Consider the following 19,318-nt stretch of genomic DNA (forward strand, 5'->3'; position numbering starts at 1 on the left):
TCAGGCAGTGGGTAGTTCGAATCTTCGACCTCGTGCCCAAGGTCAAGTTTTTGCGTTGAACCAGGATCAGGCTGCAGACGAGACCGAGAGAGTCATAGCAGGTACTTTTTGTTTATGCGGTTTTCCTGCTTTTGTTCTTATAGATACCGGAGCATCTCATTCATTCATTTCTGCACGATTCGTTAAACGTCATAAGTTACCGTATGTTTCTCTAGACGTCATTCTTTCTGTTTCTACCCCGATGGGTCATTCGGTTTTAGCCAAGCGTCTAGTAATGGGTTGTCCTTTAGATTTTGAGGGTAACGAGTTGACTGCGAATCTTATGATTCTGGAGATGGAAGATTTTAATTGTATTTTGGGTATAGACATTTTGACTACCTACCGAGCTACTGTGGATTGTTACCAGAAGCTTGTTCAGTTTCGTACGACTGAGAGCTCTAGTTGGTTTTTCTATGGTGAGGGAGCGCGACCTCCGATGCCAGTAGTATCTGCTCTGAAAGCCTGTCGTGCTTTAGAGGCGGGCGGGGAAGGCTACCTCATCTATGCAATTGATACGTCCACAGGTAGTGTTGGTATAGAGGATATTCCAGTGGTTTGTGAATTTCCTGATGTATTTCCAGAAGAGATTCCTGGTTTTCCTCCGGTTAGAGAGGTGGAGTTTGGCATTGAGTTAATGCCAGGGACTGCACCGATTTCTCGTGCCCCCTATCGTCTGGCTCCGTCAGAGATGAGAGAGCTGAAGCAGCAATTGCAGGATCTTCTTGATAAGGGTTATATTCGCCCGAGTGTTTCGCCTTGGGGAGCTCCAGTCTTGTTTGTCAAGAAGAAGGATGGATCGATGCGGTTGTGCATTGATTATCGCCAGCTGAATCGGGTGACGATCAAAAACAAGTACCCATTACCCCGTATTGATGACTTGTTCGATCAGCTTCAGGGTACTTCTGTTTACTCCAAGATCGACTTGCGATCAGGTTATCATCAGATGAGAGTCAGAGATGATGATATTTCCAAGACTGCATTTCGTACTCGTTATGGGCATTACGAGTTTCTAGTTATGCCATTCGGATTGACGAATGCGCCAGCGGTGTTCATGAATCTGATGAACCGAGTCTTCCGAGATTTTCTGGATCAGTTTGTGGTGGTTTTCATTGACGATATCTTGATCTATTCTCATAGTGTGGAAGAGCATGTCCAGCACTTGAGGATTGTGTTGCAGATTCTTCGCGAGAAGCAATTGTATGCTAAGCTGAGTAAGTGCGAGTTCTGGATTGATCGTGTAGTATTCCTTGGTCATGTGATTTCCAAGGAAGGAATTTCTGTGGATCCCAGCAAGATTGAGGCAGTGCTAAATTGGTCACGACCTACGACGGTGGCTGAGATCCGTAGTTTTCTAGGTCTAGCAGGGTATTATCGTCGCTTCATCGTGAATTTCTCCCAGGTAGCTAGACCTTTGACGCAACTTACTCGGAAGGATGTTCCATTTGAGTGGTCATCTGAGTGCGAAGATAGTTTCAGAGAGCTTCGTCGACTTCTGACTTCTGCACCTGTTTTGGCGTTACCGTCAGGATCTGATGGTTTCAGTGTTTACACCGATGCCTCTTCTCAAGGCTTAGGGTGTGTGTTGACGCAAAACGGTCATGTGATTGCTTATGCTTCCAGACAGCTGAAATCTCACGAGGAGAAGTATCCTACTCATGATCTAGAGTTGGCAGCTATTGTGTTCGCGCTGAAGATTTGGCGTCATTACTTGTACGGGGTTAAGTTTGAAATCTTTACTGATCATAAGAGTCTGAAATATCTGTTCACTCAGGCTGAGTTGAACATGAGGCAACGTCGTTGGATGGATTTGCTGAAAGATTATGACTGCGAGATCAAATACCATCCAGGATCTGCAAATCTCACAGCTGATGCTCTTAGTCGCAAAGTGAGAGTTTCTGCACTTCAGATCAGTGCTATGATTAGTACTATTCAGGATTGTTGTTCGTTGGGATTTAATTTCAAACATCGGAAAGGTATGGAGAGCATTCGTGTTGCTACCATTTTATCTGAGCCAGCCTTGTTCGCTCGGATTCGAGATGCTCAGATGTCTGATCTCAAGACTCAGAGATTAGCTCGGTTAGCGGGTGGAGATAGCGGTTTCCATTATCAGTCTAATGGTCTTCTGTGTTTGTCTAATCGAGTTGTAGTACCAGAAGATGATAATTTGAGGGAGGAGATCTTATCTCATGCTCATCGAAGTAAGTTGAGTATTCATCCAGGAAGTAATAAGATGTATAAAGACTTGAGGACACGATTTTGGTGGAAAGGGATGAAGCGCAGTGTTTATCAGTTTGTTTCCAAGTGTCTTGTTTGTCAACAGGTTAAGGCAGAGCACCGTCGACCTGGAGGATTATTGTTGAATCTACCTATTCCTGAATGGAAGTGGGAGCATATCGCGATGGATTTCATTACTCACTTGCCATTATCGTCGAGGAATAGTGACGCTATTTGGGTAGTGGTGGATCGACTCACCAAGTCTGCTCATTTTCTGTCTTATAACCGGGATTTCACTTTCGATCGTATGGCTCGATTGTACATTCAGGAGATTGTACGTTTGCATGGAGTGCCTGTCAGTATTGTCAGTGACAGAGATCCTCGTTTTACCTCACGGTTTTGGGGTAGTTTCCAGTCAGTTTTGGGTACTACACTGAGTCTGAGTACTGCTTATCATCCGGAGACTGACGGTCAGTCAGAGAGGACTATCCGTACGCTTGAGGATATGTTGCGAGCCTGTGTTATGGATTTCGGACCCGCTTGGCAGGATCATTTGCCTTTGATTGAGTTCGCGTACAACAACAGCTACCATCGTAGTATTGGTATGGCACCATTTGAGGCGTTGTATGGGCGACGTTGTCGTACTCCTTTATTCTGGGACGAAGTTGGTGAACGACATGTTGAGGGACCGGAGTTAGTCCAGCAGGCTATTGATAAAGTTGCAGTAATCAAGAAGAGGATTAAGATTGCCCAGGATCGACAGGCTAGTTATGCGAACACCAAGCGGCGACCTCTTTATTTCCAGCCAGGTGAGAAAGTGTTTCTCCGAGTTTCGCCTTTTCGCAGGATTTTGAGATTTGGTCTCAAGGGTAAGCTATCTCCGAGATTCATTGGTCCTTTTGAGATTCTAGAATGTGTGGGAGATTTAGCTTACAGGTTAGCATTACCTCCGTATTTGTCCGGTATTCATGATGTGTTCCACGTATCTTTGTTGAGACGATACGTAGCAGATGAGTCTCACATCTTGCATCCCTCTGAAGTTCAACTTGAATCAGATTTGTCTTACGTGGAGCGACCAGTTCAGATTCTCGATCGCAAAGACAAGGTGTTGCGGAATAAGATCATTCCTCTTGTCTTAGTACAGTGGCAGCGCAGAGGCACTGAAGAAGCCACTTGGGAGTTAGAGAGTCGTATGCGTTCAGAACATCCAGAGCTCTTTTGAGTTTTGCTTTGTATATGTTTGTGTTTTTCAATTGTAATCGAGATATCAGTTGTATTCAACAACAATTGAGATATAATAGCGATGTTGTTATTTCGTTTTGTTCATTCTCTAAGCCTGATTTCGAGGACGAAATCTTTTAAGGGGGGGAGAATGTAGTAGCCCGAATGCCGAATTGGGTAATTAACGGATTAATGGTGATTAATCATGATCGGAAGGTCCGAAGATGGTTCGGAAGCACCGAAGAGTTCGGAAGGTCCGAAGTGAGTTCGGTGGATCCGATCATTAGGTGTCAAGAGTTGATCGACACGTGGGAGTTCGGACGTTCCGAAGTGTAGGTTCGGTGGATCCGATCATGAGGTGTCAAGAGCAGCTGGACACGTGCATGTTCGGACGGTCCGAAGTGTATGATCGGAGGATCCGATCATGAGCTGTCAAGAGCCAGTGGACACGTAGCGTTCGGACGTTCCGAAGTGGTGTTCGGAGGATCCGAACATGGCCTATAAATAGTGGTCGGATTTCCTCATTTTGACTCGCCAATTCAGAGAATTCCATAGCATTTCAGTCGTTTCTGACAGGTTCTAGTCTTGTTCCGAGATTTGGGCACTAGCGGGGAGCTGCTGGTCTTGTAGCAGAGCTGTGCTCTAGTTGGGAGCTAGCGGCATCAGCGGGCTAGCGACGGACGAAGGTTTGGAATTTTATCAGTATTTTATCTCAGGATTATCTAGTTAAGTCTGGTAGATAAGTTTAGTGATGGTTTTCACTTGATGAATAGGCTTGGATTAGACCTGTTGTCTGGTTGTTCCAGTGGATTAGGATTGCTGTGATAGAGGTACGAAAGTACTATCCGAGATATCCTGGTTGAGTATACATTCATATATGTGTTGCATGAGTATGTGGTGCATTGATATATGTCATATGATGCATGCTATTATGTCACGTTTATTACTGCACGTTGCATTTCATGTTGAGCCGTATTCTCCTTCGAGATAGCCTTTACTGTTGAGCTGTATCTCTTTCGAGATAAGCTATATCTTGGGGCCGCTCAGCCCTGTCTTGTGGACGCATGGACACCGAGAGTACACAGTGGCCGACGGGTCGGGAGGGCTTCGGTGGTCCGGGACATTTTAGGTCCACGTCTGTCTTGTAGTGGATGCAGTGACCCAGAGGTTGGACCGCGCGGCACTATCCACTTGGCGCCTCTAGACTGAGCATTGTTGAGATCCTTTTGTGATTCCTGTTTCTTGACTACCCCGGTATCATGATCATAGCATGTGCATTTCATATAGGTCTGTATACTCATACTTTTGTACTGGGCGTTCTTATCGCTCACGTCCTCGGTTTTGTTTATCTTGGACACCCCATTCCCACGGGGCAGGTCTCAGGTTGGATGGTTCCGGAGGAGCAGGAGGAGGACGTTGAGTAGCCGGTTGGCTTAGTTTCGGTATCATTTGATTCGACATGGTTGTACCAGATATTCTTTACCTTATTTTGAGTTGTTCTAGAGTTCGTTTGGGTTGTATAACTATCATTTGTTAGTTGTTTCCGCTTTTATCTCTGATTAGTAATTATTAAGTTAATTGCATGCTTAGTTTGCAATTAGTAGGTGATTCTGGAACGGGTCACTACACGGGTCGGGAGCTCCACCGGATCTGCTATCAATATAATGATGGGAATAAGAGCAATGAGATATATCTCCGTAATATGGCTTCAGCTGTAACCTGCACACAATGAAAGGAACTCGTGAATGGGCGCCGGAGGGGTGTCCGGCGTGACCACTCCGATGCTTAAGTCAGCAGGGTACTCAAGCAAGAAAACCAATGTAGCCAAGTGATGGCTGTGATATTGGTGTGAATGAATGAATGTAAATGTAAAGAGAGAACCTGATATTTATAGTAGAAAAAGTAATGATGACCTCGTTCTCCGTGCTACCTAGCTACTAATTATAGTAGGACGGCTGAGCACACCCTATATTCTGACATGTCAACTCATCGGCACGGTGTCAGAGATGGGACAGTCGCCCACATCCTATTCTGCTAGTATACTCGAGTGCGGTGCTCATATCGAGGTGGCCGGGTAGAATGCCTCCCTGGAGATTTATACAAGAGCCCGGGCCTATGACTGCCCGGAGAGTCGAGCATGGGCTTGCACCTGCCCGGCTCCAGAAGAATCCACCTGCAGACTTACTCGGATTTGGGAATCCATTTGATATTCCGGGTCATCCATGACCCGGGCTCTTACAAGGGTATCAGGTATATTTTTAATTTGCATAATTATTTTTGGAAGTTCTCTTATGCTTAGTTAATTAAATAGTAAGAATGTTTTTATGTGTTTTCCCAAACTTGTAGCTGAAGAATCAACGGCAAAGCTTAGCGATCCATAGCTTCGTGGTTAGAAAAATCGAAAGGAATGGATTCTTGGATTCTTCTTCTTCATTCTGGTGTTGGATCCTCTGCCGCTTATTCAGCTTACCAGTCTCGCTGGTTGTATGGGGTAAACAGTTTGTTATGTAGTTGAAATATCGGTTTTGATTTAGTACGAAAAAAATAATGTCAGAGTTTGTTTACACAAAAATCGCATGGAAATATAATTCTTCTACCCATGTTGCTGGTTTGAAGTTAATACAGACACATCTATATTTTAATGCATTTTTTTCGTTTACTACTCTCTGCATTAGGTGAAGATTAGGTACAAATAAGTTATCATACAGAAATTATAGAAGAAATCAAAGATGTTAGAAAATCTTTTAAATTATTTGTAATTAGCTATCTAACCTTAACCAATATTAATACTGATTATATTTAATGTTTATAAAAATTAAATACTTAAGCCAGAGGGGCGAAAAATCCAGTTGTTTAGAATATGAATATTGTGAATTTAGTAATTTTAATTTCATGCATTTTAAACCTCAGTTCCATTAATTTATTTAATAATTAGTTATCGTGTCTCCCATTCCCCCAATCCTCCCCCAGGTAATCTATGTGGGTAGGTGATAGGGGCAGAACTTCTCTATTGGTAAATTAAGGCCGGCGTTTGCGCCATCGACTATTTTAAATATGTTTTTTTTAATCTATGTATTTTACTAAAAAAATATGTTATGTTTTTTTGTGTGTGTATGTGTGTTATATGTTCATCTCTTTGCTATTTATGTCTTCTATATTGCCAAATTCTAATATTAATATGTTATTTTTGTTTTATTACTGTTGCAGTTTATTCCTTTTCAGATGTCGCGTTGATGTGCATCAGTGCGATGCTCATGTACGTGTACTATATTAACACTCCCAATAAAAAAAAACTAAAATTGCATAAATAAACATATACATAACTAGAACTAAAATTTGATATTACACAAATTTAAAATCGCAAATAAACAAATTAAAACTAAATGAATACACATGTATCGAGTATCATAGATTAGGGATATTTATTATATCTTAAATATTAAATTAACATCAATATCGAGTAACTAATTGTTTCTGATTCGGAAACATTTTTTTTTAAATGGAATGATGAAAAGAAAGAGACAATTTTCACATGGTAATTAATTAATAGTAGATATCTTGTTAGACTGTCTCACGAATTTTTATTTTTGAGATGAGTCAATCTTAACGATATTCACAATAAAAAGTAATATTTTTTCATAGATGACCATAATGAGAAATATGTTTCACAAAATACAATCCGTAAGACCCTCTCACACAAATTTTTGCCTTAATTAATCCACCTAGTTTCGTGAATATATGTGATTTTTACCAGCCAAGGTTATGCTGTCTCATAAAATATTTGATCAGTGTAGCTTAAGATTAAGTGAAATGCAGTTTAATATTATTCTAAAAATTAAATGATTTAAGTATAAAACCAGGACCTCAAAATAAATTTGCTTATAATAACAAAATCGTAAATGTGAATAAGAATTTGTGATTTTTTTAATATAATCGATGGAAAATATTTTGTCTAAGTAAACAACCCACACAAACGAGACTTTAATCCAAGATCCCTTGTATTCATTCGCAAAATGTTTTAGCCACTATGCAGGTATGATATTCGAATATATAAATAATAAACAAGTTGAAATTATGATTACACGTCAAAAAGGGAATTTTTTTTAAATATAATAAATATAATTTAAAGGAACTTTTTTTATTAAAGGGTAATTTTACTGAAAAGAATTGAGGATCAAAAACAGAAATGGTGTTTGGTGTAAAATAACTTGGAGATGCGGGGGATCGAACCCCGTGCCTCTCGCATGCAAAGCGAGCGCTCTACCATTTGAGCTACATCCCCATTTAACTTATTTCTTGTTGGTCTTTTATAAATATAATATTTATATTTTTGTTATAAAATAGTAATAATATCGGGCCTAATTTCTTACAATCGCCAGATAAGGGTTGGGCTTGGGAGTTTGGATAAGCCCAATATTATTACATTTTCCAAATGCCCAATACTTTAACAACAATGTCAGAAATGTTTTTTTTTTTAAAGTACAATGAAAATAATTATACGTGTCCTAAAAAAAATTACATGAGAGGCAAAAAATGAAATTCTCTGCGAAAATGTACATGAAGGGCTTAAGTAAATTTTTTCAAATAAAGGACTTACTTTTATATTTATTTAGGAACAATCTGGCGTGAAGAATGAAATTACATTATCTCGTTGTTATTTCAAATTTTATAATAATTAGAGTTAAAGCAAAAATTTGTATGAGACAGACTCACATGTCGTATTTTTTGAGACAGATCCCTTATTTGAGGCATCAATGAAAAAATATTACTTTTTATGCTAAGAGTGATACTTTATATTATAAATATCGGTAGGATTTATCTATCTCACAAATAAAGATTTGTAAGACCGTCTAACAATATACGAAGAGACCCACCATAGAGTTAAAACATAACTATATCATTTTTATTTTCAATTTCTCCTCTGATCGTTTGTTAGTTTACGAGATTTCGTGTATATGTGTGATATAATACATGAATATTATATATATATGTATATGTATATATTTATTTTCGATTAATATGATTTGTTTGTCGATATTGCAAAATGAGTGGTCAAGAAAAGATAGGTGAATAAATACGACGAGACTTTTGTGTGTATTAATTGGATTTTAGTGGAATCAGCATATGGAGAGGACGCACGTCATCTCATCTCAATTACTCGAAAAGCGTTACGATTTGAAGAAGACGTGTCCAGTCATCGATTTCTCAAACCTTACGCTAAAATCCAATTCGCAACCATCAATTCAAACCCATGCCACTTCCGCCACCTTCCAAATCTCCACCGCCATTTTTTCATTCATAAATCCTTGACAATTCCACCACCACCACCTCCGCCGTTGCCTCATGCGTACGAAATGAGCCTCGCTTTCCCACACAAGGAATGCCTGCTTACGTCCTTCGCAATCCACAAGAGGGTCTCCCTTCCTTCCCGCCATCACTGGAAACGCCGTCGTTTGAGACCCTGTAGCCACTTCCATCCTTCATCTTTGATTTCCGATAATTTTTTTCATGGCCTACTATCTCAACTTCCTTCGCTAAGCTACCTTGATTACATTGCCCCGACTCTCGGGTTCACCTCTGGCCTCGCTTTCTATTTTTCTTCTAAATCCCATCAATTGATCCCGATCCCTGAAGAAAGCAGCGGTTTTGATTCTCCTGTCGGGGAGTGGATTTTGTTTTCGAGCCCTACTCCGTTTAATCGCTTCGTGACGTTGCGTTGCCCGTCAATTCGTTTCCCTGAAGGTGAATTGCTGGAGAATGTGAATGAGAAGCTCGTTAAAGAGGGTACGCATTTTGTGAATTTGAACTGTGGGAGGATAGTTCAGGGTAAGAGTGAGGAGGATGACATCCTGGAAAAGTTGGCGTATCAGAGGCTCTGTGTTGGCACGGAGGATGGTGGAGTTTTGTCCTTGGATTGGCCGGCTAATTTGGAGTTAGAGGAGGAGCGAGGATGGGATACTACAGTTTTTATTGTTCCAGGAACTGCAGAAGGGAGTTATGAGGGGAAAATCAAGCGATTTGTTTGTGAGTGTTTGAGAAGAGGGGTGTTTCCAGTTGTCATGAATCCAAGAGGGTGTGCGGGCTCACCATTGATCACTCCGCGGTTGGTTTTATCTATAATTAATCTTGTTCATGTTTTCGTTCACTCGCCACTGTTGTTTATTCATTACATGGATCAATCCAAGGGCATAGTTTGGCATCTAAAAGAACCTTTTAACTGGAGCTTACATTAGGTTGAAATCATTAAATTTTTATAGGAAATAGTTTAATGTTTTGCGATGTGGCAGCTAATTGGCTTGATTATTTTATTTGGGTACTTTTACCACTACTGCTGCTTGGAAAGTGTAAGCAGCAAAATACTAGTTTTAGAGTTATTTAGTCAGTAAATTCCTCAGCTTATGCTACGAGAAATCGTTCATGATATCATTCACGCTTTAGGTAAACCTACGTACGACTGTATGTGGAAAAGTACGTGGATAGTGGTAAGAAATTTGAGATTGGACAACATTTAGGAATTGTCTATGATATCTGGTTAGCTTTCGTAATTTGAAGATTGATCCATGCTTGTGGTTAAGTAGAAGCTATTATATGGCTATAGGTGATAGTATGTTGAAGTGTGGGAGAAATTTGAGGAGAAAGATATCCTTTCTTTGCTTGGGGTTAAGTGTATCAGAATATAGAGGAAAGATCCAGTGTCTTTTTTTTTAACGTGAGAAAACAGAATGTTTTTGTTTGTGAACTCTTCATGTTTACTGACCTTTCGTGCTTGTTTTGAGTTACAACCATATTTGAGGTTACCGAGTCGTACAATGTTGAGTCAAGTTATTCTCAACAAGTTGGTTATCACATGAAATAACGGCTGTTTGATTTTTGAAAATAGACTTATTTCTCTTCAACCAATCCCAGACTATATCAAATTCGTGGCACTGCCAGATTGTATCAAGTATTTCACGATAGTATATACATTCAGATGCATGCTTATTAAAATTTCTGAATGCAGCCTTTTGAAATTCTTTCATCATTATTCTTCAAGCATGACTTATTTTTATCAAGGCCCTTGCCTGCTATTGCCTTTTACCTAGTGTAGAAAGGATAATCAGTAGTTCTCTAGTTTGTTAAGTTTGCAATGTTTATGTGAACTTGTTGAATTTACAAGTTTCTGGAAGACTGTGTATCAAAGGAAGAAAAAGCAATTCTGATGGATTCAATCAGATGAATGTAAGAAACAAAATAACTCTGTTAATCATTCAGTTTGATGTTCAGGTTTCTAATTGAGAAGATTCTTTCATTCCTGGACCGGCAAAACAAGCTGATAGTAGGACGCTGTAACTACTTCATTTATGTAGGTTATTTACAGCCGCTGACAGCGATGATATCTTCACAGCTGTTCAGTTTATTCACGAGAAAAGACCGTGGACAACATTTATGGGTATGGGCTTGGGATATGGTGCCAATATGTTGACAAAGTACTTGGCTGAATATGGAGAGAGAACACCTCTAACAGCTGCAACATGCATAGACAATCCATTTGACTTAGAGGTGGCCACTCAATCAACTATGGAGGACTATGAAGCTAACAGGAGGGTTGATCGGAATACTTCAACGTAACAAGGTTTCTTTTCTTCACATACTTGCTCTTGTTTTTTCTTTTAAGAAATTTTATTTTTGCTTGTGGTTTTTGCCTAATTGCTATTCTTTTAAAGTAGAAACTATTACTTATAGAAGGAACCATTATTTCGAAAATCAGGGTATTTTATGGCAGCATTTATGTGGGTGGGGTGCAGTTTTCTGAACTTGCCAATATCCATATCTTCTTTATTATAACTGTTCCTTTGCCTTTCAGGAATTATTTCAAGGTCGAGGAAAAAAATTTGATGTGGAAAAAGCTCTCTTGGCATCATCCACTAGAGATTTTGACAATGCGATTTCAGTGGTGTCCCATGGATTTGACGACGTTGAAAACTTCTATGAGAAATCCAGCACACTAGATGTGGTGGGCAAAGTGAAGATTCCTGTTCTTTTTATTCAGGTGTTATTTTCATTCGTTGATGCTATGCTTCACCAAGGACCAATGTTTTACCTTTGACCATCATATGAAGCATGAAAACTCCTTTCTGTACTTGTGAAGTATATAATAGGCATGTTTGCTTTTTCTATGACACCGAGTATACAATACATATCCCAGAAATGAGATGTGATGACATTGACGGTTTGGATATAATTGCTCTTGACACTTGTATTTGTGTTCAAGTAAAATTGAATACCACTATTCATTTAAGTTGAATTGTCGGTTCTGGTTCAATTTGCTTGTTGTTCTTGGTAAATCATGTGATTTCTAAGTGACAATTGTTGCTTTATTAATTCATTCAGAACGATGATGGAACATTTCCAACGTTTTCCATTCCAAGGGGTTTGATTGCTGAAAATCCATACACAAGTTTGCTTCTTTGTTCTCATTCATCATCTGGTAGAGATAGTTTATTAAATTTCTCTTGGTGCCTGAATCTAACGATCGAGGTAACTATACGATTTGTCATCTGAATAAAGTTTTGCCTGTATGATTGATATGCACTGCATCATGGCGAAAAAATCTTTAATGCATCCATGCAGTGGCTCAATGCTGTGGAGCTTGGACTTCTAAAAGGCCGTCACCCACTTCTGAAAGACGTCGATATCACTGTAAATCCTTCGAAGGGTTTGCCATTCTTCGGTGATAATACTTCTAGTAAAGCTGATGGTGAGAACAAGCTCCTGAATTTTCCTAATGGATTCTCTGCTAAAAATTCTACATCAAAGATGCTGCACGTATATGATACCGAGGGGAAACTTCATCCAAGATCAGCAAGAGATATAGGAAGGATGCCTCCTCAAACTGGACTGCAAGATGAGGTTAGTGATGTAGGACATCAACTTAATGCTAATGACGCAAAACAAGAAGATGAAGCATCTAAATCTTTCGAGAATGAAAGAGGACAAGCGCTGCAAACTGCACAAGTGATGATGAATATGCTTGACGTGACTATGCCAGATACTCTTTCAGAAGAACAAAAAAAGAAGGTACTGCCCATAACATGCTTATACTTCTCACTTGTCAGCTTGTGACTCTATAGGTAATGTATGTTTAGACTTGATGCAAATTCATGTAGAAACTTCATATATACATCGTCACGGATATATGACTCTGCAAAGCTTCTAAGCTTGGTCTAATGGACTCAAAAATTTAGTTGTTGACTCTTAACACGTGGAGAGATATATCTGAACAACTTCATAGCTAAGAAACACTGATGATCTAATCAGAAACAGTAACGATTTGCAGGTCCTTGATGCTGTGGGTAAAGGGGAGATGCTGATGAAAGCGTTGGAAGATGCGGTACCTGAAGATGTACGAGAAAAGCTTATTAGCTCCGTTTCTGATATTGTGCAGAGTCAAAGTTCTAATCTAAAATTTAATGAAATCTTGGGATTGAGGCACATTCCTGATGTGGCATCAGGACTGAACTCAAAATTGCAAGAAAAAATTGGACTATCAAGAGGAAGTGGTGATGAGGAGGCTCGCTTTTCTGATCAAAATAAAAGGAGCAATGAAGCTGGAGATTGTTCTGAAGAACTTGAAAAAGCTAATGATTCAGGTTTGAGTCAATCGGACAACAATCTTGCCAACAACCTGAAGAAAATGGAAAAAGAAAAAGTTGAAGGTCAATCAAACCTGAAAGAAAAGGATAACGAGGATGGCTCTGATGTATCAAATGATCAAAGCAAGGTGAAAGAAGCTGATCACGTTGAAGGAAATTCTGATGCTCCATCCTCCTCTACTGAGGCTCAACCCGCAGAAAATAAAGCAGAAAACAATCAGGAGAATAAAGAGAAAGAGCCACAATCTGTTTCAACTCAAACTGATGCTGCGCCCCCCAGCTTCAATATGTCCTCTGCGTTAGATGCCTTAACGGGGTTCGATGATTCCACTCAAGTTGCTGTTAACGGTGTATTCCAGGCAATTGAGGGCATGCTTGCTCAGTTACAGGCGAAAAGAGAAGATCAGAATCAAGTGAAGGATGAAAGCGATAAACTAGATGTCAATAGTAGGGACACCGAAAATTTTTTGACGGAAGACACTCGCAATCTGAAGGATCATGACCATAATCCAGAAAGTGTGGATAATATGTGGAGAAACCCAGGTATGATTTCTATGAATTCAGATGTTTTGTTTAATCCAGGAAGATGTGAACCACATAATGCATTTGATTGACTCCATTATAGTCAGCTGACAAACAAATTAAAGAGCCAGTTTTGTACAACCTTGAACTTTGCAAATATTTGATTTGAATGATGTTTCAGGGGTTCCAGGTTATTTGGCTACTTTTCCATATGGGGACCCACTTTACAAGGAATACCTTAGGGCTTACCTTCTTTCAGAGTTGCGAAAATCCAGGTCTGCAGTTTTGGGTGCAAATTCAGCTTTGCCTTTCTACTATTTCCCAGAAGATGGTCAGTGGAGACTTCTGGAACAAATAGAAGATGATGGTGCGTCTGGTGAAAAATTTACAACCCGTGAAGGTGATTCTAGGGATAGCCCTGATTCTAAAACTAAGTGCACTGACAATATTATTGAACCCTCTTATGTCATATTGGATTCTGGAAAGCAGCTGAAAATAAATGAAGAATTTGAGGAAATGGACATGGCATCTGAGCGCACTGACTTTGGCAAGTTGGATGAGTCGATGCTTTCTGTTAAAAATCTTATAGTAGAATGTTTAAATGTAGAAGTTTCTAGGAGGGTCAGTGCTGACATGGAGGAATTGGAGTTTGAAATAGCTAGGGATATAGAACGTGTCGCAAATGCTGTGTCTTTGGCTGCAAGGCACGAAAAGGAAGACACGCGCGAGCAGAATGAACATCCGTTGAATACACTTGGCTCTCTTCACGGGGAGAATATAGTCAGAGCTATTTCATTCGCTATTCAGGATACCCAATATTTAAAAAGAGTGCTACCTGTTGGTGTTATTGTTGGCTCTAGTTTAGCTTCACTTAGAAAGTTCTTCAATGTTTCTGCATTGGATAGTGATGGTGAAAAAGATCCCAATTTTCATCAGGTTCAAAAATCAAAACCCAGTATTATTCCAGTCGACAAAAAAGAGACTGATGCGCAGCTTCCGGTGAAATTTGAAGATGAAAGTAGTCTATGCCCGCTGGTTAGCAAAGATGAGGATAAGATTGCTATCCAATGTTCAAGCGGCAATAAAGTAATGCTAGGCGCTGTTACGGCTGCTCTAGGGGCATCTGCATTTTTTATTGGTCAACAGGTATCAACTAATCATAATGAATCTTTAAGAATTTGATATGCATCATGAAACTCTTCTTTGATTCATCTTTGTGTTTTTGTGGTTCCTTGTGATCATTGTTAATATCAGTAGTCAATTCCAACATCTTTAATTTTAGCAGAAGTCTGGTTAAACAATGCTATGTTGTTTCAACCTTGCACTTTATCTGCAGAAAGTCTTTTGAAGCAGTTCCGGTAATGTTCAGTTAAAAACTTATCTAGAGGCATGTGGTGGGCTGGACTGGAAAGAAATATAATTGTTTAGTCATGGCAGATTGTAAATTGCTCTTGCTCAAACAATTTCTTAAGTGTAATAACATGGATGCAAAGTTGACCTATATTAGATTTTAACAGTTATATATGCTACATATGTACCTGATAAATACCGCTTCGTATTTTGATTCACCAGTGATGCCTCTGCATTTCCAACTTAGGATTTGTTTGATTTTCTTAAGGGAAATTTCCAATTTGTGAGTTTTTGTAATCAAGAAAGAGAATGATGATTTGACATATACGGTTGACCATGCCTTTTTATTTGTTACATATCTTAGATGATCATGATGCACACACTGCTTTTGGTCTTTAGTTTGAATCCTGTTTTCAATGATGTGCTTGTAGGATACTGAAACTGGTGGATCTCTAGTGGACTCCGTCAAGGAGGAAGCAAATAGTGCAGATCCTTCCGAGCTTGAAGAGATACCGGAGAGAACTCAGAAAAATATAGTCACAAGTCTTGCGGAAAAAGCAATGTCTGTTGCTAGTCCTGTGGTTCCTACAACAGAAGATGGGGAAGTGGATCATGCAAGGTTGGCACGGTCATTCTTTCTTATATTCTGACGTCTGTGTTTTTTTTGTTTATTTTGTTCATTGAGAGGTTGAAGTTTTAACTCCAAAAATAGGCTGGTATCCATGCTAGCAGAACTAGTACAGAAGGGGGGAATTTTGAAACTGGTTGGAAAAGTTGCACTGCTTTGGGGTGGAATACGTGGCGCAATGAGTGTAACTGACAGGCTCATTTCATTTCTGCATATTGCTGAACGTCCGCTGTTTCAGAGGTGAATATCTGCATCTGTTTCGGATGATCTATGATTTTCTAAACTATGGGATAATGTTGTCCATTACAGTTAAGGAGAATATTTTTCTGGAATACGACTTATATCATTTTTATTATCCGACGCTTGACATCATTACAATTTCTGGTTCTTGTTCTAAAGCTATTTTAGAATTTCGAAGTTGTTTTATATACTCAAAATGGTCTAATTAATTTTTACCATACTTTTTGTTGTCACATGCATTAATCTCTGCATTCTGCACTGAAAACCATCTGGAATTTTGGAAACACTTCATTCTCTTATCATTTGAAGCAATTTCCACGGCACAATGATCTCCTCAACGGTCAGATGCGTTGAGGGTTCAATAATATTGCCAGTGTCCAAATACAGTTTATAATCATATTGGAGTGGTTAAAACATTTTATTATATCGGGAGAGGTGGATAAGAGTTGATGCATATCATTTGTTATTTGCCAAGTGGTCGATATTAAATTAGGAAGTACAGAAACCTAGTACACTTGCCAAGTCGCTTTGCATCCATATCTGAAGGTTAAAGCACCTGAAGGTACGGTTAGAACAAGGAAAAGAAGGCGGCAATCAGCTATAGAGACACGTCGAGAAAAATTGAAAAAATATATGATCCGAATAGAAAAAAGCATAACAGTCTCTTGTTGAAACTATTAAAATTCAATTAAACATCTTGTGATCGGGTTTTTAAATTTCAAAAGTGCATTACACTAGTGTATGTTGGATGATAAATAGTAATGGCCTTTTATTTGTGGAAAAATTTTGTAATCTTTCTCCTCCTACCATCAGTATATGCACGTTGCATGAGATCTTGTGATTGTTGGCTGAATTGCTTTCATTGTCCTGTTTTTCTTATCAGGATTCTTGGCTTTATATTCATGGTGCTGCTTCTATGGTCACCTGTTATTATTCCGTTGTTTCCATCTCTAATGCGAAGTTGGACGACTCCAAATCCATTCAAAATTGTCGAGCTTACTTGCATAACTGGCCTGTATATTTCTATAATGATAATGGTAATGTTGTGGGGGAAGAGAATTCGCAAGTATGATGATCCACTACTGCAGTATGGTCTGGATTTTACTTCAATACCTAAGGTATGTACATTATTTCTATGATTCTAGCATGAGATGATGCTGTTGTTGGTTGATATATCATATGACTATAACAATAGCGGATGTCTTTTTGCTTTTAAAAGCCATGATATATTTTCTGGTGATATGAATCAACACGAAAAATTTCTCCCTCTTTCTTGGTAGCTTTTGTTGAGATTTTATCGAATAAAAGCTTCCTTCTTCTTTTTCTTGGATATTTTTGGATAGAAGGAACTTGGATTCACTATCTCGAAAACGATTAATTAATTGAACACTTGGTTTTGAGAAAGAGGTCCTTGATGCTGGGATAATAATTCTCTAATAAAAGTTCTTTTGGAGCCACATACGAAAAAACAGGACAGTCTCATTATTGTTTTCCAATTTGGTCTTGATCTTTGACATTTACTCTTACCCACATTTTCTTCTCTCCGCTTGCCGTCATTGCAGTTCAGAAACTTTTTGATGGGTCTTGCTGGAGGGACAATGCTTGTTTTAATGATACAGTCAGTAAACTCCTTGCTTGGCTGTGTGCAATTGTGTTGGCCTACTACTTTATCTTTACCATATTCAGAACCCTTTACATTGATGAAGTCATATGCAAGTATGCTTTTGCTGATTGTTCAAGGAATTGCCACTGCAACTGGTGTTGCAATTGTGGAGGAATTGCTCTTTCGGTCATGGTTGCCCGAGGAAATTTCTTCCGATTTTGGTCATCACCGTGGATTAATTATTTCTGGGCTTGCATTTTCTTTATCTCAAAGGTACTTGCCGTTTATTCGCTCATGGTATCTCTTACTTTCATAGTCTTCAATCGTTCTTTGTCAATGTTTGGAACTTTGACCTGAAGATTACTTGATATCTATTGTGTTGATCCGTTTATAGGGTTATTTATGGTTTCATATCTCACACCTTATTTTTAATATTTATTGAAATATAGGTCAGTATGGGAAATACCTGGATTGTGGTTATTGTCCCTGAGTTTGTCTGGAGCTCGTCAACTAAGTGAAGGTAGCCTCTCCCTTCCGGTCGGGATCCGTACGGGGATATTGGCTTGCAGTTTCATCTTAAAAACGGGTGGCTTTTTGAAATATCGACCTTATCTCCCTATATGGTTTACGGGTGGCCACCCTTCTCAGCCATTTAGTGGAGTCGTTGGTCTTGCATTCTCTTTAGTTTTGGCAATCATTATGTACCCACGTCGGTCACCTCTTCATGAGACAAAAACAAGCAGAGCAACTCAAAAATTGAAGTAAATACATTTGATTCACATCGCGTTCTGGTTTCAGATGAATCCTTTAATAGGAAGAGGGCCTGAAAATGGCTCATTTCTGGTTTCCCAATTCACATTTTTGAAAGGAAGGAAGACACATGAATGATGACAGGAAGGAGAGGGCGGAGGTGGATGGGTATATTATTGCAGTGAGTCATAGACTTCGGATACTGCTTCATACTTCATGCTGACATTTTGGAGTTTTAATGTATAGAAATATTTTTATGAAAATATGATATGCAACTAAATTTGTTGCAGGAAGCAGTATATGTATACGCAACTAATTTGGTTTACATGTATCATAGTTACTTTCATCTGTACCTATCTTTGGTATTCGTCTCTTTAATATTACAGTTAATTATTTGGTATATAGCTATTTTGCACATTTGTTTTACCTTCAATCTTCACGTTTGTGTTGTCAGCGATGTCAAAATCATCCCACAAAATGTAAAAATTATAAATTCTCATGTATGGCTGAATCCCTTTTTATTTCATTTTCTTTTCCCTTATGTATCTATACTAGAAAATGAAAAAGGTTTTATCTTACATCTGTATAGTTTTTTTTTTTTTAAATAATTTGATTTATATTATAATAATATCATAATAAGATAATATCATAATAATAAAAATCAATGGAGTTATATTCTAATTTGATAATTTGGTTATACCATCAGATCAAAATTTTATGTCCTATGGTCTGACGCTTAATAGATAATAGAGATTTATACCCCTGAGCAATTGACACGCTGCATATGTTCTTACATTACATTTTAACATGAATTACAAATTTTAAATTTAAAGCATAATCATATTGTAATAATTTTTAATGCAAAGAATTTTGAAGAAAAAAATGATATATTTTAAGATAAAATAAAATATAGTTAATATAAGATTCAAGCTATTAAATATAGTTATTTGCACTAAAACTGGGATTCCTTACCTTGAAAATTAAATAAACGTCCAAGTTTTTTTATATTTTATAAAAATCAAAACTTGTGTGAGACGATCTCACAGGTCGTATTTTGTTAGACATATCTCTTATTTGGGTCATCCATAAAAAATATTACTTTTTATTGTGAATATCGGT

The 19,318-nt window shown here is 38.5% G+C and overlaps 1 protein-coding gene and 1 non-coding gene across 2 annotated transcripts; one reads left to right on the forward strand and one right to left on the reverse strand.

Annotated features, from left to right (window-relative positions):
- Window positions 1-7,683: 7,683 nt before the first annotated feature.
- On the reverse strand, window positions 7,684-7,756 carry TRNAA-UGC (transfer RNA alanine (anticodon UGC)). The gene has a single exon. It is a non-coding gene; the product is annotated as a tRNA-Ala (tRNA).
- Window positions 7,757-8,642: 886 nt separating this feature from the next.
- On the forward strand, window positions 8,643-18,618 carry LOC140832350 (uncharacterized). Its single transcript, XM_073196322.1, is given in 13 exon segments — window positions 8,643-9,577; window positions 10,821-11,040; window positions 11,042-11,086; window positions 11,318-11,503; window positions 11,845-11,991; window positions 12,085-12,531; window positions 12,791-13,649; window positions 13,810-14,774; window positions 15,410-15,597; window positions 15,691-15,846; window positions 16,730-16,964; window positions 17,409-17,722; window positions 17,899-18,618. Coding segments are annotated over 13 exon segments (4,827 nt in total). The 5' UTR covers window positions 8,643-8,828; the 3' UTR covers window positions 18,215-18,618.
- The last annotated feature ends 700 nt before the right edge of the window (window positions 18,619-19,318 follow it).

The sequence above is a fragment of the Primulina eburnea genome, chromosome 5 (assembly GCF_022965805.1).
Source record: "Primulina eburnea isolate SZY01 chromosome 5, ASM2296580v1, whole genome shotgun sequence".
Lineage (NCBI taxonomy): Eukaryota > Viridiplantae > Streptophyta > Magnoliopsida > Lamiales > Gesneriaceae > Primulina > Primulina eburnea.